The 25857-nt window shown below is 48.0% G+C and overlaps 1 protein-coding gene across 1 annotated transcript; it reads right to left on the bottom strand.

The window, feature by feature from the left end:
• Positions 1-12676: 12676 nt before the first annotated feature.
• On the bottom strand, positions 12677-25850 carry sgsh (N-sulfoglucosamine sulfohydrolase (sulfamidase)). The gene is given in 11 exon segments (XM_052032623.1): positions 12677-15044; positions 17591-17618; positions 17620-17795; positions 18461-18542; positions 19383-19394; positions 19396-19440; positions 19442-19541; positions 20162-20312; positions 21034-21139; positions 22712-22872; positions 25595-25850. Coding segments are annotated over 11 exon segments (1533 nt in total). The 5' UTR covers positions 25695-25850; the 3' UTR covers positions 12677-14472.
• Positions 25851-25857: the final 7 nt, after the last annotated feature.

The raw sequence follows: 25857 nt of genomic DNA, 5'->3' as shown, positions 1-25857 counted from the left end.
TGGGAGATTGGCCCAAAGGGAAGAAGCCATGGGATCCAGGGCAAATTAGTTCCAAAACTGGATTGGTGATGGGAAGCAGAGGACGATGGGGGAGTATTTTTTTGTGTGATTGGAAGCATTTGGCCAGTGGTGTGCTGCAGGGTTTGGTGCTGGGACCCTTGCTGTTTGTTATATGTGTAACAATTTTACTATGACTATAGGACGTGTGACTAATAACCTTGCAGGGGCACAAACACTGTTGTTGTTGTTGTTAGTGCAGAGGGTAGTCTTCAGCTGCAGTTAATATTGATCAGTTGGTAAAATGAACAGAATAATAACCAATGGAATCTAATCCTGAAAAACAAGAGGACCACCAAGGTTAGGATGCACACCATGAATGGTAGGATCCCAGGAAATACAGAGGAACAGAGGGACCTGCTGAAGGCAGTAGCACAGGTAGAAAAGATATGGAGAGGGTATTTGAGATACTTGCCTTCCTTCGTCAGTAATAGAATATAAGGGCAGTTAGTTATGGTACAACTATATAAAACAGTTAGGCCACGGCTGGAGTACTGTGTGTGTTTCTGGTCACCAAACTATAGGAAGGAAGTTATTGAATCGGAGAAGGTTCAGAGGAGATTCACTAGTATGTTGCCTGGGATGGAGCATTTCTGATGCTGGATAGGCTGGGATTGTTTTCCTTGGACAGACAAGGCAGAGGGAGGGCCTATTTGAGGTATAGAAAATTATGAGGCCATAGATAGGATAGACAGTGAGAAAACTTTCCTCTGAGGAGAGAGATGTCTATGAGCAGAGGTTTAAGGTAAGGGCTAGTAGATTTAAAGGGGATTTGAAAAAGAACTTTTTCTGAAATTTTCCCATGCCTCAGGCTTAGTTCAGGTCGGCTGGGGTAGATTGGTAAACCCCGTTAAAGGGCAAGACAGTGGACAAACAATGGCAAATATTTAAAGAGATAATACATGATTTACTCTGATTGTACAATTCTTTAAGGCAAAAATACAACAGGGAAAGTGGTCAGACACAGGAGAAAATAAAAACAGCATTCATCTGTGTTGTGGAGAGATGCAAGAGATTCTGCAGATGCTGGAATCTGGAGCGATACACAAAAAGTGCTGGAGGAACTCAGCAGGTCAGGCAGCATCCGTGGAGGGAAATAAACAGTCGATGTTTCAGGCCAAGACCCTTCATCAGAACTGGAAATGAAGAGGGCAGAAGCCAGAATACGAAGGTGGGGGGAGGGGGAGGAGCACACGCAGGCAGGGGAGAGGTGAGTCCAGGTGATGGACAAGTCCAGGTGAGAGGGGGATGGTAGGTGGGTGGGGGACGGGGTGAAGATGTAATAAGCTGAGAGGTGATGGGTAGAAAAGGCAAAGGGCTGAAGGAGGAGGAATCCGGTAGGAGAGGGCAGTGGACCATGGAATAAAGGATGGGGGAGGGGAGGAGAGGAGATGGGCAGGTCATCAAGGTGGGGGAAGGGAGCCACAGGAGTAAGGGAAATGGGGGGGGTGGGGTGGGGAAGAGAAAGAAGGCGCGGGGTTACTGGAAGTTAGAGAAACCGATGTTGAGGCCATCAGGTTGGAGACTCCCAAGGCGGAATATGAGGTGTTGTTCCTCCAACCCGCGTCTGGATCTAAGGAAAAGGCTTATCAATTTGCTGGGAGACAAGCAGTAAGCTGAGGGTTGGGAATGTTTCAAAATTCAGCAAAGGATGACCAAGGACAATAAAGAAAGTGGAATATGGGAATCAACCAGCAAGAAACACAAAAACAGAGAAGTTTTACAGGTGTATAGAGAGGAAGACTAGCAAGGGCAAATGTGAGATCAAGGCAAAAGAATTTAGGAAGAGGAATAAGGAAATGGCGGAGAAATTAATACTCTTTTCTCTTACTTTCAAGAAGGAAGGCACACTCCTCCCAGCTCACTGGAGAAGCAAGGGTCCAGTGCAGCAAAGAAATACTACTAGCGAAGTAATGAGCAGGAAAACATCAGTCCCAAAGATCCAATGATCTACATCTCAGGGTTTTGAAGAGGTGATTATTAGAGATAGTGGATGCTTTGGTCATCATTTATTCTGAAGTAGTTACTGCAGATTGGATGGTAGCAAGTGTGACCCCACTATTTAAGAAAAGAGGGAAGGAGAGTGCAGAGAATTGCTGACCTGTTGGCCCATCCTCAATAGTTGGGAAAATACTAGAATCTATAATAAAAGGTTTAGAAAATAATAATATAATTGATCAGAGTTGACATGGGTTTAGGAAAGGGGAATCATGTTTGACTAACATATTTCGAGTTCTTTGAGGATGTATCCAGGAGAGTAGATGAGGGGGAACTACTGTATTTGGATTTGCAGAAAGCTTTCGATAAGGTCCCACACAGAAGTCTGGCAAAATTCAGACAACGTGGAATTGGGAATAGTATACTAGCATGGACTGAGAGTTGGGTAACAGCTAGGAGGAATAAACAAGTCCTCCTCAGGTCGGTGGGCTGTGTCCAGTGGGGTACCACAGGGATCGCTTGCTGGGGCCCCAACTATTCAACGATTTAGCTGAGGGCACCAAATGCAACATTTCCAAGTTCTAAGCAGGATTGTGAGTGGTGACGAGGATGTAAAGAGGCTTCAAGGAGAGATGGACAAACTAATTGAGTGGGCAACAACATGGTAGATGGAGTACAAAGTGGGAAATGTGAGGTTATCCACTTCAGTAGAAAAAATGCTGCAATGGTGACTGATAGGGAAATGTTGATGTTCACTGGGACTTGGGTGCCCTTTTACACAAGCTAATAGGAAGGTGTAAAAGGCAGTTAGAAAGGTAAATGAGGTGTTGAACTTTATTGTTAGAGGATTTTAGTATAAAAGTATATCACGGCAATTATATTGGGCCTTAGTGAGAACAATATGCAAATTTCCTTTGCTAAAACAGGATGTAATTTCTATAGAGGGAGTGCAGATTCAACAAACTGGTTCCCGAGGTGGTGCGAGACATTGAATAGGTTAGACCTCTTTTCGGTAGAGTTGACGTGAATGGGAGGTGACCTTGTTGAAAACAAGGAGGTTGGCTTACCTGGTTGGGGAGCCTAGAACTAGGGTTCACAGTCTCAAAGTAAGCAGTAACCATTCAGCAATAAGACAAAGAGAAATGTCTTCATGCAGAGAATGGCAAAAACTTTGGAATTCCCCAGCGACATGGGCCATGGAGGTTCAGTCATTGAGTTCATTCAAAGTTGAGATGAACAGATTTCTGGATATTAAGGGAGATGAGGAGAGTGCAGGAAGATGTTGCTGGGGGAGGAGATTGACCACGATCTTGACACAAGGGGCCAAATGACCCACTCCCACTCCTCATTTTTACACTCTCACGTCCCCGATCAATAGTGGTGTGTGTGCAAGCTCGCAAGTCTTTCTGCTTTTCTGCCAACGCCTCCAAGTTGGGTCACATATGGAAAAATTTGTCGTCCTCTGGCTATGCTTCCCGTTCTTTTGAGACTGTTTCATGACAGTTGTTCTGAGTTTTGAGCTCCAATTCACAGCAACCTGGATGTAAACCTGTGTTGCATGGCAACTGACCTCAGCTCTGACACTGGTAAAATCAATTATGGATTGTGTATTGCTGAATAAAGTGCAATGCAATCCAATTTCTCGACACACATGGAACAGCTGTGCAACATCTTCACCTGAGCTCTCTGTTACTTCAAAAAGCAAATCAGTCATCTTAACTGGGATCAATTTCCCTTTAGCATTTGTCTCAAAAATCCAATTTTTGTTTCATTTTAGGTTCTATTTCCTTTATCACCCTTGCTTATGGGAATATGCTTAGTTTGTAGCTGCCTTCATGATCTGCCATTGCTTATTTGCTTTCCAACTTGTTTCCAGTTTTCCTCTCCTAGATCCTTCTTCAGATCACTCAAGTTGGCTTTTCTCCCCCCAGGTGGATATTTTTTAACCTTTGGTTTGACTTTGTCCCTTACTACGCTAAACCCAATTATATTATGATCACTGTTACCCAGATGTTCCCCCCACACTTCTGAAACACACCCTACATTCTCCATCATTCCCCTCTTTGTGTGGGGATGCATTACCTTTCTGCTCTTTACTCTGTTTCCCCCCAGACATCATTGGTCCTTCACATATTATTCAGAAGTTTGCGTATTTTTATGCCCCTCGTCTTTGCTATTTTGGCGTCTCAAGTAAATTTACAGCAAATTATATAATCCCTTCATTCTAATCAGATTCAGTCTTTGAAGTCTCTATCTTCTCTAGGTAGAACTGCATTAATATCTTAGATCAGGATATTCCCTGCCCTGTTTTCCTGTTTTTATCCCCCTTCGCTAATGCTCCTGAATACACTCTGCATAAAAACATGGTGCTGGGCGAGGGATAATGCAGGGTTGCAAAACAGATATGGATCAGCAGAATCTGTCAACAAGGGACAGAGAATACACGTGTGCCAGGAATTTGTGGCAGAGCAGGGAAAGTGGTACACAGACCAAATTGAAGGCACTTTATCTGAATGCACAGAGCATTTGTAACAAGTGAATTATAACGCACACTGAAATAAGTAGGTATGATCTAATAGTCATAATGGAGGTGTGATGTCAAAATGACCAAGTTTAGGGTACACATATTCCAGGGTAACTAACTTCGAGAAGAGCGAAACGGGAAAGAAGATGGGGGTCACCCTGATATTAATGAGGAGAATAAGGACATTGGAGGGGAAGAACTGTGCTTCGGCAAAGCAAGAGGTAGAACTAATTTGGGTGAAGCTAAGAAACAGCAAGGGGTTGCAAATATTTGGTGATACTTGTACAAAGGCTCCCAAACAGGAGTAGTAATGTAGAGCACAGATCTAGAAATTAGAGGGATATGTAACAAGGGTTATAAAAATCATCATGGAGGACTTTGGTTTGCCTAATCTATATGTAGAGCAAATTAGCAGTGATTGTGGGGATGATGGATTCATGGAGTGTAGAAGGAATTTCTTTTTATCAGTACTTTAAGAAACCATCGCAGGAACAGACTTTTGTTTTACATCTAGTAGCGTGTGATGAAAAAGGGATAATTGATGATCTGCTAGTGATGGTAACACAATGTAACGTCAAGACTGAAAGTGAATTAGTTCAATCTGAAACCAGGCTCTTGATCTCAATAAAGCAAACTAATAAGGAATAATGCATGGGTTCGCTATGGTGGACTAGGAAACTGCACTGAAAGATCTGAAAGTAAATGAACAATGACTAACATTCAAAGAATTAATACGTGGTTTACAAATCTTTCATATCCCTTCAAGGCAAAAAGAAATACAGCAGGAATAGTGGTCCAACCATGGCTAATAAGAGAAATTGAAGTTAGAATTAGATCAGAGGAAAAGATTTAAACTTTTACAGAATAAAAAAGCAGTAAGGCTGATGATGGAATTATTTAGCAAAGGAGAAATAAGTCATTGCTAAGGAAGGAAAAAGTGAATATGAGAGCTGTCTGGTCAGAGACATAAAAACAGATTGTAAAAGTTTCTGTAGATACATAAAAAGGAAAAGATTAACTAAACTTAATGCGGGGAATAAGGAAATGGCAGAGAAATTAAATACGTTGTGTCCTTCATGGAAGAAGGCACAGTAGTGTAGCGATTAGTGTGACGCTGTCACAGCGCCAGCGACCCAGGTTCAATTCCCGCCACTGCCTGTAAGGAGTTTGTACGTTCTCCCCATGTGTCTGCGTGGGTTTCCTCCGGGTGCTCCGGTTTCCTCCCACATTCCAAAGACGTACAGGTTAGGAAATTGTGGGCATGTTATGTTGGCGCCGGAAGCGTGGCGACACTTGCGGGCTGCCCCCGGAACACTCTACGCAAAAGATGCATTTCACTGTGTGTTTCGATGTACATGTGACTAATAAAGATATCTTAAGAGATTTGATGTGGCTGACAAGTTCAAAATTATCATTGGTTAAATAAAAATGGTATTGGAGAAATTACTGAGAGAAAAAAGGACCTGCTGACCTGCAGCTTAGTGTTTTGAAAGAGCTGATTATGGAGATTAGCTGTCAGCTTCTAAGTTCCATAGATTCAACAGTTCCCACGGATTCGAGAGCAGCACGTGTAACCCTACTACTTAAGAAAGGAAGGAGAGATTTGCAGACCAGTTGCCCTGACATAAGTATTAAGGAAAATGCCGGAATCTGCTAGTGAGGATGTGGTAAGAGGACAGTGAGAAAATAACAACAGGATTAGGCAGAGCCAATGCAGGTCATGGAGAGATTTTACATTTGACAATTCTATTGAAGTTGTAACTAGCAGAATAAATAAGGGCGAACCAGTGGATAAGGTGTGTTTGAGGTTTCAGAAGGCCTTTGATAAGGTGCCATACCAGGGATTATGAAACAACGTCGGAGTTTATGGTATAGGGGATTAATGTACAGGTGCAGATCAAGGATTGGTTAGTGGGCAGAACTCGGAAACTAGGTTCATTTTCAGGCTGTGAGAATCTGACAAATGAGGAGCGATAGGAATCGGTGCTGGGTCACAACTGCTCACAACCCAGATCAACAAGTTGGACGATGGGACCAAGTGTATTATATCTAACTTCTCCAATGGGACAAAACCGAGTGGCAGTGTGGACTGTGAGGAAGGTGCAGAGACGCTTCAGGGAGAAATAGGCAGGTTCAGTGAATAGGAGAGGACATGACACTTGGAATATAATATAGGAGGTTAGTGCTGGTGGAATGGGTTTAGTATTTGATGATCACCATGGACGTGGTGAGCTAAAGGCTCTGTGACTCTATGAGAAATATGAGAGCTCATCTACTTGGGTGGAAGGTGTGGAAACTCTGAATGATTTTTTTTTTCAAAAGGTGAGAGACCTGAAGGATTTGGTGTTCAGTGGGACCTGGATATCGTTGTAGACAAATCACTGAAAATTAACATGGGGCTACAGTAAACAGTTCAGAAGGCAAATGGTACGTTGGCCTTTACAAGAGGATTTGACTATGAAAGAATAAAGACATCCTGCTCCAATTATACAGGCCCTGGTGAGAGTGCGCCCGGTACCTAGTGATGGACAGAATGCAGCAAAGGTTCATCAGGTAGACTCCTGGGATGGTGGGTTTGTGATTTGAGGAGAGAACTGGACTGTTGTTTCTCAAGTTTAGAGCAACAGGTATTAAACTCACCAACATGTCCAAAATCTTTATGGACCACAACAAGATGCTGAGCTTCCTCCCAAACTAATTGGTTGGCCATTCAGGACAGAGGTGAGGAGTCATTTTTAATCTCTGAGAATAATAAGGCTTGGAAATGCTCTACCCAAGAGGGTGCAGAGTCTCAGAGGAGTGCAGGGATATAGAGTCAGAGTCATACAGCACCCAAATAGGCCCTTCGGCCCAACTGGTCCATGCCAACCAAGATGCCCCATCCAAGCTAATTCCATTTGGCCCATAACCTTCTAAACCTTTCCAATCCATGTACCTGTCCAACTGTCTTTTAAAAGTTGTCATTGTGCCTGCCTCAACCACTTCCTCTGGCAGCTCATTCCACATAGATACCACCCTTCGTGTAAAAAAGTTGCCCCTTAAGTTCCTGTTAAATTTTTCCCCTCTCACCTTAAGTCTATGCCCTCTTGATACCCCAACTCTGGGAAAAAGACTATGCATTCACCCTATTTATGCCCCTTATGACTTTATACACCTCTATAAGATCACCTCTCAGTCTTCTACACTCTAAAGAATAAAGTCTTAGCCTGTCCAACCTCTCCTTATAACTCAGTCCCTCAAGTCCTGGCAGCATCCTTGTAAATCTTTTCTGCACTTTTTCCAGTTTAATAACATCCTTTCTACAGTAGGGCAACCAAAACTGAACACAATACTCCCAAGTGCGGGCTCACCAGCGTCCTGTACAACTGCACCATGACCTACCAACTTTTATACTCAATACCCTGAATTACAAAGCCTAGCGGGCCAAAAGCCGCCTTCACCACCCTGTCTACCCGTGACTCACTTTCAGTGAACCATGTACTTGTACTCCAAGGTCCCTCTGTTCTACAGCACTCCCCAGGGCCCTGCCGTTCACTGTGAAAGTCCTACCTGGATTTGACTTTCCAAAATGCAACACCTCGCACTTATCCAAATTAAACTCCATTTGCCATTCCTCAGCCCAAGTACTCAGCTGATCAAGATCAACCTGTCATTTGTTGATCACCATCTCCATTGCCAACTATACCATCTACTTTGGTGTCATCTGCAAACTTACTTACCGTGCTTTGTACATTCTTATCCAAATCGTTGATATAGACGACAAACAGCAATGGGCCCAGCACTGACCCCTGAGGCACACCACTAGTCACGGGCCTCCAGGTCAAGGAACAACCTTCCACAACACCCTCTGCTTCCCACCATCAAGCCAACTGTGTATCTAATTAGCCTGCTGTCCTTGGATTCCATGCGATCTAACCTTCCAGGGCAGCCTACCATGTGGAACCTTATCAAAAGACTTACTTAAGTCCATATAAACCATGTCTACTGCCGTGCCTGCATCAACTTTCTTGGTCACCTCATCAAAAAAACTCAATCAACTTCATAAGATATTAACTCCCATGCACAAAGCCTTGCTGACTACCCCTAATCAACCCAGATGTACGTACATCTTATCCCTCAGAATCCTCTCCAGTAACTTACCTACCTCAGATGTTACGCTTACTGGCCTACGGTGCTCAGGTTTTTCTTTGCTGCCCTTCTTAAATAAAGGCACAACATTCACTACCCTCCAGTTACCCGGCACCTCACCCGTACCTGTGGGATACTGGAGTTGGTGCAGGAAAGTGGTACTGAGGTGAAAAATCAGCCATGATCAGAGTGAATGACAGAGCAGGCACGAGGGGCTGAATGGCCTACTCCTACTTCTTATGTTCCCTTTCCTGCACATACTTGAATCAGGCAAAGTCTACTTGTGTTTAGTCAACTTTATTTGCAAGACCCTTAGCATCAACACACCCAGTATTCCAATACCATTCTCATGAGCATTGCCTTTTCTCCCCTCTCCAGCTCAGCGTCATTCTTTATCCTATTGCTGTCATCTCTCCTAATGTTCCAAGCCCAGGGTGTCCCAGGTTAGGAACGCCCCACTTATGGACACCTCCACAGACAAATGAGCTCCCATGATATTATTAAATTCAAAAGTCCGATGCACACACATACATTTGTTCCTTTGAATGGCCGAACTAGTTTCCTCACCTCAAACAATTGTTCTTTCTTATTAGTCTTTTGATGCCATCGTTACAAAACTGTGGAGGTATGGTTACCGTTGAGTGATTTTTGGATACTTCCTGATTTTTGTGTATTTTCTGATTTACAGACAAAATCTACTTATGGAAGTCTGTGAAAACAGAATTCAGGGATGGCCGGTAAAGCTCCTCTCCTCCTGGAGAATTGGGGCAGGTGCACAGGGATTACTGAGTGGGAGGAGGGAAGGTTGGTGATGGAGAGAAACATGTAGAGAACATGCATAACATCCTGCCGGAAGGAAAGTCGATATAGATCCATGTCAAAAAGGTTTTTAAATAAATTGACGAGTGCACTGAAAGTTAGTGACAGACTAATTCACACAGTAACAGATGAACACCTCTCACCTGTGAGACAGCGCCGGTCACAGTCACTGGGTCTGGGGAATGAGAACAACCCTTCTGAACAAGTAATTGTTTTTCCATCACTTCATGATAGACAGGTCAGAGAAATGGTTCATGTTTTCTCAAAGCATCTACTGCCAATAGGATATTTGTATGTCTCAAGATCCCATGAATACAATGTCAACAGAAGAGCTTGCCATTGACTTCAGGAAAGGGGTCGGTGTATGTGCTCCTGTCTACATCATCAGTGCTCAGGTCGAGAGGGTTGAGAGCTTCAAGTCCCTGGGAGTGAACATCACCAACAGCCTGTTCTAGTCAAATCACGTAGATGCCATGGCCAAGAAAGCTCACCAGCACCTCTACTTCCTCAGGAGGCTAAAGAAATTCGGTTTGTCCCCTTTGACACTCACTAACTTTTATCGATGCACCACAGAAAGCATCCTATCTGGATGTATCACGGCTTGGTATGGCAACTGCTCTGCCCAGGACCGCAAGAAACTGCAGAGAGTTGTGGACACAGCCCAGCATGTCATGGACACCAGCCTCCCCTCCTTGGACTCTGTCTTTACCTCTCGTTTGTCTTGGTGAAGCAGCCAGCATAATCAAAGACCCCACCCACCTGGGTCATTCTTTCTTCTCTCCTCTTCCATCAGGTAGAAGATAGAGGAGCCTGAGGGCACGTACCACCAGACTTAAGGACAGCTTCTACCCCACTGTGATAAGACTATTAAATACAATGAGATGGACTCTGACCTCACGATCTACTTTGTTGTGACCTTGCACCCTATTGCACTGCACTTTCTCTGTAGCTGTGACACTTTACTCTGTACTGTTATTGTTTTTACCTGTACTACATCAATGCACTCTGTACTAACCCAATGTAACTGCACTGTGTAATGAATTGACCTGTACAATTGATATGTAAGAAAAGTTTTTCACTGTACCTCGGTACAAGTGACAATAATAAACCAATACCAATGGGTGATTGGCACAACGTTTGGTGGTGGTATTGACTGAAGGATGAATGTTGGCCAAGGAGAGTAAAGTCCTCTTCAAACAGGACCATGGGGTCTCTATTTAATGGTAAATCCATTCATTGTTCACTGAACTTGGTGGATGTAATTTGGTTTAAATTCATCATTGTTCCTGATGAAATGGGAATTAAGATAATTAAAGAATTTGAAGGTGGAGAGAGAGGAGCTATTTCTGCTGGTGGGGAGTCCAGGACTAAGGGGAAAACCCTTAATCTCAGATCCAGGGGCAACGTGAAGAGTTCTTCACACAAAGGGTGGTGAAAATCTCCAAGTCTCTCTCCCAAAGCTTGCAGGCAATTGAAAATTTCAAGACAGACCAATAGTCAAGGGTTCTAGAAACACAGCAGAGATATTAGAACAAAAGGAGTTTAAGGTATAGACCATCCATGGTCACATTGCATAGGCTTGTAGGCCTGTGACTTCCTTCTCCTTTGTTACTAAGGAACTGCAAAATCTATGGTCATCGGCAAGGGGTGTTAGTAAATATCCTCCGGTATCTCTATGTGTTAAATAGAACAATGTTCATGCCATTTTCTTGCGATCTCACTACTCCTTCACCAAAGGTTACAACTGGGGAATAGGGGAACATTTGTGGAAATCCATGTCCTATGTGTCAGTTGAGGCTCAACAACAACCTGAATTTAAATAGCACATTTAACACAGTAAACACCCAGATGTACTCAACAGCAAGTGCATTGGTCAAATAGGCAAGTTTGAAGGATCATCTTAACTGAGGTTTGGGGAGGGGATTCCAGAGTTTAGGGCCTTGGAAACTGTAGGCTAATCCCTCAATAGTGGGGCTAAATTGGCTGAGCTTTTGAAGGGTTGCAAGCTGGTGGAAGATAAGGAAGGATTTGATAGAGCGAAGGATTTTAAGGTGTTGATCTGTTGCCACTGCAGATCAACAAGCTCAGAGGGATTCTCGCCTGATGTGTGTGAACTTTCACCACCAGTGCAACACTGCAGGAGTGCTGCATTGTCCGACAGACTGCCTGCTCTCAAAACATAAAACATCCCACCATACTCTTTGGAAAAGGTGGAAGTTTCACCAGTGTTTTGGCCAATGCCTTAATCAACCAGCGTCAAAACCAACTTCCACATTTCCATATGACATAGGAGGCTATCTGGCCTATCAAGTCTATGCTGGTTCACAGAGCAATTCCCTTAATTTTCCCCGTAACCTATTCTCCCCACATTCCCATCAATTCTCCAGCTTCTACTATGTACTTAGACTGGGGGGCAATATACAGCAGCCAATTAACCTACCAACCCACACGTCTTTGGGACGTGGGAGGAAACCGGAGCACCCGGGGGGGAAACCCACGTGGTCACAGGGAGAACGTGCAAACTCCACACAAACAGCACCTGAGGTGAGGATTGAACCCATAGGATAGAGGAGCAGAATCAGGCCATTCGGCCCATCAAAGTTGCTCCAACATTCAATGATGGTTGATTTTTTTTCCCCAACTCCATTCTCCCCGTAACCCTTAACCCCCTTACCGACCGAGAACCTGTCAATCTCTACCTTAAATACACCCGATGACTTGGCCTCCACCGCCCTCTGGTAACAAATTCCACAGATTCACCACCCTCTGGCTGAAGAAAATTCCTCCCCATCTCAGTTTTAAAGGCAAGTCCTTTACTCTGAGGCTGTGCCCTCTGGTCCTAGACTCTCCCACTGATGGAAGCAGCCTCTCCACGTCCACTCTATCCAGGCCTTTCAGTATCTGGGAGGTTTCAATGAGATCCCCCCCATCCTTCTGAGCTCTATCGAGTACAGGCCCAGAGATGTCAAATGCTTGGCAGGTCACTGGCGTTGAGGCAACAGCTCTACTGGCTGCGCCACTGTGGCACCCAGTCACTTACCCCTTCTCCATTTCTGGAATCTTGCTGTGCACAAATTAGCAGCCATGTTTCCCTCGGAGGTAAAAACTTGAAAGCTCATTGCTTTACACATTAAATGTTTAATATATATGCAAGCTCATAGTTTATGTAAAGAATCTGTTGTAACTCATTGGCAGTTTTCAGTTATACAAGCTGACTTGTTCCTTTAGGGAAGGTGTTGTCTGTACACAGTGGGTGCTTTATCTGAATGTTTATGGCAACAGCTGAATCCTCTCCATCGTCAGAGCAGCTGTTTGCTTTTGATAAGGAGCTGTTGCTCCCTCTGTCTGTGGTGCTTTGGTATAACCTGTGCTCAGCTGAAGCCGAGCCCTGTTCTGGGTGGGCCACTTCACAGCCTGGGAGCTGGGTGTGCGCAACAGGCAGTTCCGAACTGGCTCCTGTCAGCTGCAGATTCGAAGCACTGAGTTGTGGGTGAAGGGTCAGTGAGAAGGTTGAATTAGCCCAGGAGGTGTGCAGGATGCAGAACGGGGAGTCCTCTTGTGCACAAATCTGGTGCACAAATTACAAAAAGTTTGCAGGCAGGTGCAACAAGTACTCTAGAATGCAAATAGCAATTGTACTTTATTACAAGAGGGTCAGAGTTTAAAAAATAGGGAAATATTCTTACGATTATACAGAGTACAGGTGAGAATATACCTGGAGGACTGTGCACAGTTTTTGCTCCCTTTATTTAAGAAAGGATACACTGGCCTTGAAGGTAAAAGAGAATCACCTGATTCCCGGGATGAGCAGGTCATCCAATCATGAGCAGCAATGGAGATTAGATCTATATTCTTCAGAGTTTTAGAAGAATGAGGAGGGTGATCTTACTGAAACACTACGAGGTCCTCAGAGGGCACGACAGGGTAGATGTGGAGATGTTTCCACCAGTGGGAGAAACTCGAACGAGAGGACAGAGTTTCAAGATGAGGGGATGCTCATTTAAATCTGAGGTGCGTAGGGACAACATCTTGCAGAGGTGGTGAATGTCTGGAATTCTTTACCCCGGAGGGATGTGGAGGCAGGATCATTGGGCATATTTAAGGGGGAAGTAGATAAGTTTTTGAAAGTTCTGGGAATTGAGGGTAATGGGGAACTGGCACAGAGAGGGAGTTGAGGCCTAGGGCTGATCAGCCATGATCATATTGAATGGCAGGGCAGGCTTGAGGGACCTACTCCTACTTTCTGAGTGGCCCCTCAATTACCCACAGTTTGCACTATGCAATGCCTTCTAGAATGAAGCCAGGCCGCTCCCACGTTCTCAGCAAGACTAATAAAGACTAACTGCTTCCGGTCAGGTGTGGAAGCAGATACAACGGCAATATTTAAGAGGAACAAACTATCCGTTGGAGGGACTCAGCAGGCTGAGGGGTGCGCACCCGTGTGTAGAGGAATCGTCGACGTTTCAGGTCGAAACCCTACGTCAGAATGGGTCCTGACGCTGCTCAATCCACTTGAGTTCCTCCAGCAGATTGTGTGTTGCTCCAGTTTCCAGCATCTGCAGTCTCTGGTGTCTCCGGTGTTTAAGAGGCATTTAGACAGGCTCATGAACAGGCAGGGAATGGAGGGATACAGACCACGTGCAGGCAGTTGGGATTAGTTGAATAGGCATCGTGGTCAGCACAGACATCTTGGGCCGAAGGGCCTGTTCCTGTGCTGTACTGTTCCTAGACTGCACCAGAGGTCAGGACTGAACCTGTGTCAGTGGACATGAGAGGCAACAGTACTAACCACTGCAGAAAGCCACCCAGTAAGTATCCAATGCAAGAAAATATTATAACACAAATCAGAGAACAGCATAGGAGGAGCTCACATTGGTCTAACCTGTCCACATAGCAGGACACAGCCTGTGCTCTGGGTTCCCTTATCAACATTTCCTCCTGCTAACACCACCAACATAAGATGGACAACTTCTCCATTGTAAAAATCCTTTACACTCTCTCCCATGTCACAGCTCGTTGTACAGGGGTCTGCACTGAGGATCCAGCTTGTAGGAAGCCTGGTCTTCCAACACCCCATCCGGAGCACACACCCAGGGATCATCGGTCAGCCACTGCCACTTCTTCAGCTGCCCCTTCAGGTCCTCCAGCACGCGCTGGTACCGGGGGTCGGAGGCGAGGTTGCGGATCTCGGCCGGGTCTGCCTGCAAGTCGAAGAGTTCCCACTGCTCCCTGTAGTAGTACCGGTGCAGGGACTTCTTCCAGTGGGTCGGCAGGCCAGACCGCGTGCGGTTCAACAGGTCCTGGAAGGTGGGCGAGAGGTAGAAGTCCTGGTCGATGGGGAAAGGCATCTTGAAGTGAAGGTTGTGGACCAGTCGATACTGGAGGTGCTGGAGAGCCCTCATGGGGTAATACATGGTGACCTCGTGGTGACTCTGACTAGCGTAGGCCGTTTGCCAGGGCTGCTCGGAGCTCAGGACTGGAAGAATGGACTTGCCAGTGAGATGTACCATCTTCTTCCCAAAGATACTGTAGGAGGGATAAGGGACGGAAAACCAGTCCAGGATAGTTGGAGTTATATCTGCAGAAACAAAGAGCAAGATGATTTGTTTCTGGATTAATATTCTCTTTCCCACCTCCTGTGGGAGGAGACCGACTCTCTGCCTCTTGACCTTCCTGGGGATCCCGACAGCAAGTTGTGCGTGGGAGGCTCGACGGAGAGAGGTGGTCAGAACCGGCAGGGCTGTGCTACCTTCTGCAGTCAAGTAGCGTGCTGACAACGCAGCCCCACCCCCCCCCCCGCCTCTGCTCAGACAGACAGCAGAGACCCCTGCAGTGGGTGTGACTCAGTGGGCAGAGTGCACGTCTCTCAGACAGGAGCGGGTGGGTTCAAGTCTCACACCTGGAGGTGGTGGACATAAACCTGCAATGAAGGGTTAGATAGATGTGGGAGGGAAGGGTTAGATAGATCTTAGAGCAGGATAAAATGTCAGCACAACATTGTGGGCCGAAGGGCCTGTACGGTGCTGTAGTGTTCTACGTTCTATGAAGGCACAGCAGGATGTAGCCTGTCAAGAGGTACTGTGCCTCAGGTGAGGGGTTAAATGAAGGCTTCTCCGGGGTGGAACAGATCATGTCTTTGGAAGTGCCATAGAGTTCTACAGCACAGAAAGAGGTTCTACGGCACAGAAAGAGGCTCTTCAGCCCATCACGTCTATGCCGACCTTTTTGCCCACCTACATTAATCCCATTTACCTGCATTAGTGCCATGTCCTTTTGTCTCGCAGCAGCCACACAAATCAGCTCACATTTCCTTACAACACAGGAGGCCATTGTAACGCTTTACAGCGCCAGCGACCCGGGTTCAATTCCGGCCACTGTCTGTGAGGAGTTTGTACGTTCTCCCCATGTCTGTGTGGGTTTCCTCCGGGTGCTCCAGTTTCCTCCCACATTCCAAAGACGTACGGGTTAGGAAGTTGTGGGCGTGCTATGTTGGCGCCGGAAGCGTGGCGACACTTGCGGGCTGCCCCCAGAACACTCTACACAAAAGATGCATTTCACTGTGTGTTTTGATGTACATGTGACTAATAAAGAAATCTTATCTTCCCGCGTTCCCATCAACTCCCCCCAGATTCTCCCACTCACCCATACACGAGGGGCAATTTTCAGCAGCCAATTAACCCACCAACCTATAAATCTTTGGGATGTGGGAGGAAACCCACATAGTCACAGTGGGAACGTGCAATCTCCACACAGACAGCACAGAAGGTTAGGATTGAACCAGGGTCGCTGGAGGCAGCAGCTTTACCATCTGCGCCACTGTTATCAGAGCACAGTGCCAGAGACTCAGGTTCAATCCCCACCTCCGGTGCTGTGTGTGTGGAGCCTGCACGTTCTCCCTGTGACTGAATAGGTTCCCTCCCACATCCTAAAAACACGCGATGGGTGTGTGTAGGTTAATTGGTCACTGTAAATTGACCCCAGTGTGTGGGTGAGGGGGAGAATCTAGGGGGAGTTGGTTGGAATGTGGGGAGAATAAAATGGGATCAGTGTAGGACTGGTGTAAATGGGTGGTTGATGGTCAGCACATTACCCAGTGCGCTGGAGGGCGCACTTCCATGCTGTTTGACTCAATCAATGCCAGCAGGGTATTCGACTGTAGAAGGCAGCACAGCCCTACCTGACCCCAGCTGATGTACAGCAGGGTGCCCAGAAGATACAAAAACTTGAGAACATATACCACCAGGCTCGGGGGCAGCTTCTACACCACTGTTATAAGACTCTTGAACGGACCTGTTATACAATAAAGCTGAACTCTTGATCTCTCAATCTACCTCGTCGTGGCGTTTGCACCTTATTTGTCTGTCTGCACTGCACTTTCTCTGTAACGTAATATTCTGCATTCTGTGTTTTTTTCCCTTTTATATTACCTAGATGTAGTGATGTCTGGAATGATTTGTCTGGATGGCGCGCAAACCAAAAGCTTTTCACTGCATCTCGGTACGTGACAAAGAAAAAAAAATCAGGAAGGACGTGGAGGCTTTGGAGAGGGTGCAGAAGAGGTTCACCAAGATGCTGCCTCGATCAGAGGGTATGTGCTATAAGGAGAGATTGGACAAACTTGGGTTGTTTTCCCTGAAGCAGCGGAGGCTGAGGGGAGACCTGAAAGAAGTTTATGAGATTATGAGAAGCATAGATAGAGTAGACAGCCGGTATCTTTCTCCCCAGGGTTCAAAATGTCTAATACTAAAGGGCGTGCATTTAAGATGAGGGGGGCTAAGTTCAAAGGAGATGTGCAGGGCAAGATTTTTTTTTTAAAAAAAGAGCGGTGGGTGCCTGGAATGTGCTGCCAAGGGATGGTAGTGTAGGCAATCCACCAGAGGCGTCAAAAAGGCTCTTAGATAGGCACATGAACAGAGGGAGATGGATGTTGTGTAGGCAGAAGGGATTAGTTTAGCTAGGCGTTTAATTAGTTTTAGCACACATTGCGGGCCGAAGGGCCTGTACTCCTCTATGCAATAATAAACCATAAAGAGGGAACTGTCTGCAGGGCTGGGGTGGCGCTTTCACCGAGGCAGAGCCTTTAAGCCCCCCACTGGTCCCTGACACTTTTGAGCCACCACGTACCTAGCAGGCTGACGAAGGATTGGCCTGACTTGACCCCAGCGTTCCGGGTGCTCCGGTGAGTGGACCAACATGGGCTCGGCAAATCCAGGGTGGTACAGGTTGGTCCTTCCGTTGGGGAAGGGAATCCCGTTGTCCGAAACTGTAGATCACCAGCGTGTCCTCGCATGGCCAGCCTCCGACAGCTGCTCCAGCACCAGCCCGATCCCTGCAGGACGTCCAGAGGGAAGAGCAGAAGGTTGATCATGAGTGGCCTTTCGGCCCATTGTGGACGTGCTTGCCTTGCCCACTGTCCCCACTGCCCGGGTGGGTGGCTGGAACTCCCCTCACCCAAACCAGGCGACCACCCTGCTGTAGTGTTGGGGGCCTCCGTATCAGCTGCTCAGACCCTGCACACAAGCCCAGGGCACAGGTCTACGCCGACAGTCGCAGAGGCAGCCAATTGGATCCCCTGGGAAGGGAGGTCCACCTGACGGATCTGTGGGAGAAGCACCAGGCTCCCCAACCCTAGGGCAGGGAGCATCAAATCCAGCCGGAGACTCCCCAGCACTGAGGAGCACAGAGTTGTCAGTGTCCGCCTGTTGGAACCGACGTCACACTGACACCTTTACTGATGATGGTTTCAACAGATCCCAGGGCACTATTCAAAGAGCAGGGAGTGTTCCCCAGTGCCCTGGGCAATTTCCCTGCCCCATCCAACATCAGTGCAGGGTCTGCTCCTGCACAGTCTGAGGCTTCGGGGAAACACTGCTAGTGCTGTGTAAACACTAGATCATCTTCCCCACTAACTCTCCATTTGCCAGAACCATCACCTCATCCACTGAGAGCTCACCTGGGTCTAGAACGGCTGACGGAGGTGTAGTGTGAGTTTACCTTGGTCGAGACGGCTGATGGTGGTGTACTGTGCAGCCAGATCAGCACGGGATGCTGGTGTGTCAGGCAGGAAGGGAGGCACCTGGGGAAATAGGAACAGCGCGTGGGAAGAGAATCCTGAAAGGGTTTTAAAAAAAAAGCCTCGTTTCTGTTGTGGCATTTGCCTCTGCCCAGTGAGTGATCACAGCACAGTGCCGGGGGAACCAGGGAGGGAGCTGCAGAGGAGCTCAGCAGACAGCGAAACAGCTCCTGCAGACTCCCACAACCAAATCCAAGTCAAGTTAACCAACCAAAAGTCCAGTACTCAAAAATGCACGGTGGCAGATGACTAGTGACCTGTCCCGGGATGAGGGGGTCATCCTGGGATGGGACACTGAGCTGACTGGGCCTCGACTCTCTGAGTGGGGGGGGGTGACCTCATCGAAACAAAGAAAATATTCACAGGGATAGATGTACGGATGATATCTCCCCTCCCTTGTGTGTCCAGAACCAGGGGTCATGGTCTTAAAAAAAAATCATGGGGGGGTGAACCTTTCAGGAGAGAAATGAGAAGAAATTTCTTCAGAGGTTGGTAACTCCTTGGAAACTCTCTTCCAAAGAGGGGTTGTGGACTGAGGCAGCTTTCATTATGGGGTGCTGGGTGCAGGAAATGATGCTGAAACCCCCTCCCCAGGTTGTAGCACCAGGCAAAGCGAGCAGCTCAGCAAGGATCAGGGACTGGACGGGGATCCTGCTACTTGTGTGGGGGACCTCTGGATTCTGTACTCAGGCCGCACTGCTGGGGGAATATTCAAAGAACCCTTGGAATCCAAATGGATCCAATGGGAACGTGAACGAGGTACATGATAGCTGTGCCGGAGGACGCACAGCCAGATGAGAGCGAGAGCGGGGAGTCACCCAGTGCACAGCTTTCACACCCAACCTTCACCTGCTCTTGGGCCGTAGTGTTGTGGCTTCCAGTCTGGGATCCAGCCCATTCCTGGCTTCCCCGTTCCCAAACTTCTCACAGAAGGCGCCGTACTGGGGGTGGGAGTGTCCACACCGGTGTGGGTCGTGAAAGGCCACGTAGAGAAAGAACGGCCTGAGGCAAAGACCACACGGGGTAGGGGTTAAACTGAGTCCCGAGATACTGGTCCGGGGGGGAGACGCACCCAATGCAGAGACACAGGCCCAGACACACCACCCAACCCCCACCCCAACTCACCCAGACACAGGGCCAGACAGGACCCCCCCACCCCCCCTCACCCAGACACAGGGCCAGACAGACACCCCCCCCTCACCCAGACACAGGCCAGACAGACCACCCCCTCACCCAGACACAGGCCTAGACAGACCCCACCCCTCACCCACAGGCCCAGACAGACCCCCTCCCTCACTCAGACACAGGCCTAGACAGACCACCCACCCCCCCCCCCACCCAGACACAGGCCCAGACAGACCCCCTCCCTCACCCAGACAGACACCACCTAACCCAGACACAGGCCCAGACATACACCCCCCTCACCCAGACACAGGCCCAGACAGACACCTCCATCACCCAGACACAAGCCCAGACAGACACCCCACCTCACCGAGACGCACCCCGTCACACTGAAGCACAGGCCTGATCCCAGATGGACATCCCACCTACTGAGACAGCAGGGCTTGGAAAGCCCATTGTCACCGGAACAAGCCCACCCTCCCTGGGGGTGGGGCACCCACCTGTCCGCCGTGTCCCGCAGGAAGGTCCCAACCAGCAGCTTGATCCGGGTGATGTTCCGGCCCACCTGTAGGATGGAATGGTTCTCCTCCGTCTGCGCGTAGTCGAAGGGGTAAACAGACTCTGGGCCTATGTGCTTCTTCCCGATAATCCCTGGACAAACAAAGGTAATACACAAGGGTGTGTGATGTCGGTGGGGGGGAAACCACGGCTGTGTTTCTAGGAGACGGGGAACACAACACAGGAGGGGCAAACACAGTCACACAAAGGCTGGGGTCTGCAGCCCAACATACAAGCCACAGTGCACTGTATGTAGAACATGTGTTCCAGTGTACTGCACAGAGTTTAGCACACAAGCCAGAGTGTGTTGTGTACAGATAGAAAATAGCCAAGGGCACGTTACATGCAGGAACACACACGGGCCTTAGCGTGTTGCATGTACGGCAGCTCAGGTGTTGCACACAGTAATAACATGTTGCACATGGTATAGCACATAGTGGTTAGCATAACGCTCTACAGCGCCAGCGACCCGGGTTCAATTCCCGCTGCTGTAAGGAGTTTGTACATTCACCCCGTGCCTGCGTGGGTTTCCTCCGGGTGCTCCGGTTTCCTCCCACATCCCAAAGACGTACAGGTTAGGAAGTTGTGGGCATGTTATGTTGGCGCCGGAAGCGTGGCCACATTTGTGGGCTGCCTCCAGATGTACATGTGACTAATAAAGATATCATCTTACATTGTCCAGGGCACGTTACAGGGAGGGTAACACACAGCGAGGGTGGGTTACAGAGCCGCATGAGTGAGTGACAGAAGACACTGAATGGACAGTGCGAAGGTTTGGGAATTAGGGCTGAGTAATAATGCTCAAGGTCCTCACCGGTTCTGATCCCAGCCTGACTGAGCAGCAACGGTAAACTTCGGACAGCATCGAAGGAGTTGAAGTGATGGACACTGTGGTGGAGCCCGTACATTCCATTCTGATGCTGCCGAGAACAAAACAAACACTCAGTTCCCTGCATTGACTCCCGATCCCCTTCAACGTCATGTCACAAAGGCACCCAACACAACGGGTTTCAGCTGCTGTGCAACACTGACACACACACACACACACACACACACACACACAGGTGTGGGATGGCACCAGCTCTCTACACAGTGGGTAACTGACCAGTTCCTTTTGTCTTTAGTGTATGTGTGTGCTTATACGGTGATGCCCCCACAGCCAAATAGCTTTCTAATGCTTTGTGGGAAGGGCAGGCGAGGTGGGAGCAGGCGAAGTGTTCTCCTCTGGCAGTGGTGAGAGGTGGGGAGGTTGCCCGTTACGCTCCCTGCCCACCTTCCCTTCTGCTGATTTCACTGGAGAGCGGATCAGAGAGTCACTGTGACTGGAGGGAGGAGAGAGGGCTACAGAGGGCTGGCCGAGCAGAGGGTCACCAAAGCCCAACGCAGAACCGGCCCCCTCAGGGTCAGCCCTCAGGGGGAGCAGAAAGCAACAGGAGGTCCCAGAGTGACAGTGCGGCACTAACTGGGAGCAGGGACAGGCGCGAGTCCCGTCCTGAGCTTGGGAGGTGACACCCATTATGGGACCTCTGAACAACAGTTAGCCCCCTACAGTCAAAACACTAGAGTGCACATGGGGCATCAGGATCAGCAGGACATTTGGCCCCTTTAGACTAGCCCTGACATCTCAACTCCACCTTCCCAGACCTTGTACTCCCTCACAAACCTATCGCTTGGGCACCAAAGCTCCAACTCTGACCCACTAATGCACAACATTTTGGGTAGACCCACTGCCGGCCTCTTCCTGTCCTCTCTCTGTCAGATCCTGCTGGATGTTTGTGTTGGGATTTACCCCGGGGGAGCGGGATACTGGCCCCCTGCTCCCAAACCACAACCCACCTTCCCAGGGGCTGGTGATGCTCTAACCTCTGATATTATACTAACGGCAGCCTGGTTAAAATAGTTAATGTAGCCAGGGATTTGAATAAACCAGGTAAATAACCTGTGGCAGTCTGGTTAAAATAGTTAACACACCCATGGCAATCTGGGTTCTATAGTAACAATAAGCAGGCATCTGTTAAACTAGTTAAAGAATGCGCAGCAGGCTGGTTAAATAGTTTAACGCACCTGTGGCGATCTGATTACCATAGTTAACATATCCAGTGGTCTGGTTAAAGCAAGTTATGTACCTATAGCAGTCTAGTTAAAATAGTTAACACATCACAGACAGTCCAGTTAAAATAGTTAACCCAGCTGTGGTAATCTGGTCACTACAGTTAACATATCCAGCAATCTGTTTAAACCAGTAACGTACTTATGGCAGTCTAGCTAAAATAGGAGTTAACCCAAGTAAAGCACCTGTGGCAGTCTAGTTAAACTGGTTAACGTACTGGGTGTGGCAGTAATTACAACAGTAAATATATCTGTGTGGCGGGCTGGTCCCAGTAGACCCCCTTCCAACAGTAGCCCAGGCACGCGGGCCAACGTACCTGAGCGGGGCCCAGTCACGCGGGCCCACGTACCAGCGCAGGGCCCAGTCACGCGGGCCCACGTACCTGGGGTAGCCCGGTGAGGATGGCGGAGCGGCTGGGGGAGCAGCTGCTGACGGACGAGAAGGCGTTCCTGAAGATGACGCTGCGCCCGCCCAGCCGGTTGAGGTTGGGCGTCCCGATCGCCGTGTTGTTGTACACCTCGCTCTCAAACCCGGCGTCATCAGCTGTCAGGGAAGGCACAGCACAGGGTTATCCAACGCAGCAGGAACCCCACAACCCAGAATCACACGGCAACTGCAACAACCATGCCTCGTTCATCTGCTCCATGCTCTGTTGGCGCCGGAAGCGTGGCCACACTTGCGGGCTGCCCCCAGAACACTCTACACAAAAGATGCATTTCACTGTGTGCTTCAATGTACATGTGACCAATAAAGATACCTTAACTTATAATCTCCACGTGTACACATTACACGCAGACAGGACCACCCTAGAACTTGCCTGCGTGCACCACGCACTGTGGGGCTTTCCAAGAGAATTCTATTGCGTGGCGCATAACACATTGTACATACCAGTCAACACTCCAGGGATAGCACTGAGCCAGAAGGAACTCCAGAGACTAGAGCACAAAATTCAAGGCTGGCATTCTAGAGTGGGGCTGAGGGAGTGACAAACTGTCACTGGATAAGACATTAAATGGAGGACCCACCTGCCCCCTCAGGATCACTAGATAAGCACATGGAGAAATTTAAAATAGAGGGATATGTGGGAGGAAGGGGTTAGATAGTCTTAGGTGAGGTTTAGAGGTCGGCACAACATCATGGGCCAAAGGGCCTGTATTGCACTGTGCTGTTCTATGTTCTATATTCTATATGTAGGTCTCCTGGTATAATTTTGAAGAGCAGGTGAGTTACTCCTGGTGTCCTGGCTAACGTTAATCACAGAAGAGACAGCACAGAAATAGGCCATTCGGCCCTATCAGTCCATGATGGTTTATGCTCTCCTCGCACGTCCTCCCATTTTTCCTCAGCTAAACCTATCACCAAAACCCCTGTTCCATTCTCAAGTATTCACACACCCCTTAAATGCAGCTACACTATTTGCTTCTACCAGCCGCTGTGGGAGTGAGTTCCACATCCTCACCTCTTGGTAAAGAAGGCTCTTCTGAATTCCCTATTGGATTTCTTGATGACTGTCTTGTATCAATATTCTCGAGTTTTGCTTCGCTTCATAAGTGGGGACATTCTCTCTGTAAAAAAACTTACATCACGTTGAGGACCTTGAGTTTGTCAGTTTTCTCTCTGGAGGAAAGTGACCCAATATGTTTATCCTGTCCTGACAGATAAACCCTTGTATAATCCTTCTCTGCACCCTCTCTAGTATCTCTATGAGCTTTTTCAGTACTTTAAGTGTGGTCTGATCAAGAGTAAACCCTGGTGCTTGGTACATTGCTTTATTATTGTCACACGTACCGAGGTACAGTAACAAACTTTGTTTTGCATGCCATCCATGCAGATCATAGTACAAGGTAAAAGCAATAACAGAATAAAGTGTTACAGTTGCGGAGAAAGTGCAGTGCAGGCAGACCATAAGGCACAAGGTCATGGCCAGGTAGCTTGAGAGGTCAAAAGTCCATCTGATGAAAGAACATTTTATTAGTAATTCTTAGAGTCTTAGAATTTAAATTAAAAAGAGTAGAATGATTATAATAGAGGTAATGAATAGATCTGCAGAGAGCAGCTTGCAAGGAGTCACCACACTCCAGCACCATCTTGTTGGTTTGTGCTTGTCATGGCCTTGCTAACCTGTGGAAGAACTTTCAGTGGCTGGTGTATTTTGTACTCCAAGATCCCATTGGTCAGCCACACCACCACTGCTTGCAACTTCCAAGTACTCAGCGACCGCCTCAGCAAAATTCCTCTTACTTATCTTCATTTGCTAATTATTTGCCCATTCCGCCAGTTTATTAGTCTCTCCCCTGTTAATCGTAGCTGTAAAAGGCACAGAAGTACCAGGCAAGAGAGAGTCTAACCACCTACTCTTGACATTCAAGGGCATTGCCATCGCTGAGCCCCCCACGATCAATGTTCTGGGGTGGGACAGGTGAGTTTGAGACGGGCACCCTGCTGCGAATGACTCACCTCCTGGCGTCCCAAATGCTTTCCACCACCTCCGAAGCCTAAGTCAGGATCTCCGCTTGCCTGGCTGAGGGCAGCTCCAACAACTCTCCCGAACTTTAACACCATCCAGAACCAAGCAGGCCTCTCGACCACTCTAAACCTTCGTTCCCTCCATCCCCGGTGCCTGCAGCGTGCACCATTTACAAAATACGCCGCAGTTACTCACCCCAGCTATTCTGGCAGAGCGTCTACCTCTGGCAGAGCGTCTACCTCTGGCAGAGCGTCTACCAAGATGGACAAGGGTAGCAGGCACGCTACCACCTTCAGGTTCCCCTCACAGTTAGACACCGTCCTGATCTGGAAATATTTTGCTTTCCCTTCATCATCACTGGGCCTAAGTCCTGGAACTGCCTTCCCAACAGCACCGTGAATGTTGTATCTCTGTGATGCTACCGTAAACTATTGAGCACACATGTACTTGTGCACACGACAATAAACTTGACTTTGACTGCAGGAGCACCTTCACCAGCCGTTCAAGAAGGCAGCTCACCCACCAATACATGCTGGCCTTGCCAGTGATGTCAAGGTGCCAAAAGTAAATGATTTTAATAAACTAAACTATTTTTATACATAATGGTCTTCTGTTCATCCTATAGGAAGGTGCTGTGGTTTATGGTATCGAAGGAGGTTACTTGGACTGTTGCATTTGTAAAACAAGAGAGAAAACCAACTCTCTTGTTGGGTTGGGGGGGGGGTAAGAGGTGGTGGGGGTGAGGTGAGTCAGAGGGGTGGGGAGAGGCTGAGAGAGAGCAGATGCTAAGGTCCTTACCGATGATGAGAAGCACGTTCCTCTTCTTCTGTTGAGCCCACGAACCGCTGAGCCCCAAGAGGAGCCAGACCCAGAAGGGACCGCCAAACGGTGGGGTCATTGTGTACAGGGACACTGGCAATATTAAAGAACAGAGTTCATCTGTGACTGGACTCGAACTTCTTTCTGCTTACAATCGCGCTGTGCACTAACTAACCGTGACCAATCTGCAAACTCACTGAGCAAATTAAATTAATGAAACTCCAGCGAGGGCTGGTCCCAGA

The sequence above is a fragment of the Pristis pectinata genome, chromosome 18 (genome assembly GCF_009764475.1).
Source record: "Pristis pectinata isolate sPriPec2 chromosome 18, sPriPec2.1.pri, whole genome shotgun sequence".
NCBI classification, from domain to species: domain Eukaryota; kingdom Metazoa; phylum Chordata; class Chondrichthyes; order Rhinopristiformes; family Pristidae; genus Pristis; species Pristis pectinata.
The sequence above is the reverse complement of the archived record's forward strand: the minus strand, read 5'-3'. Positions and strand labels throughout refer to the sequence as shown.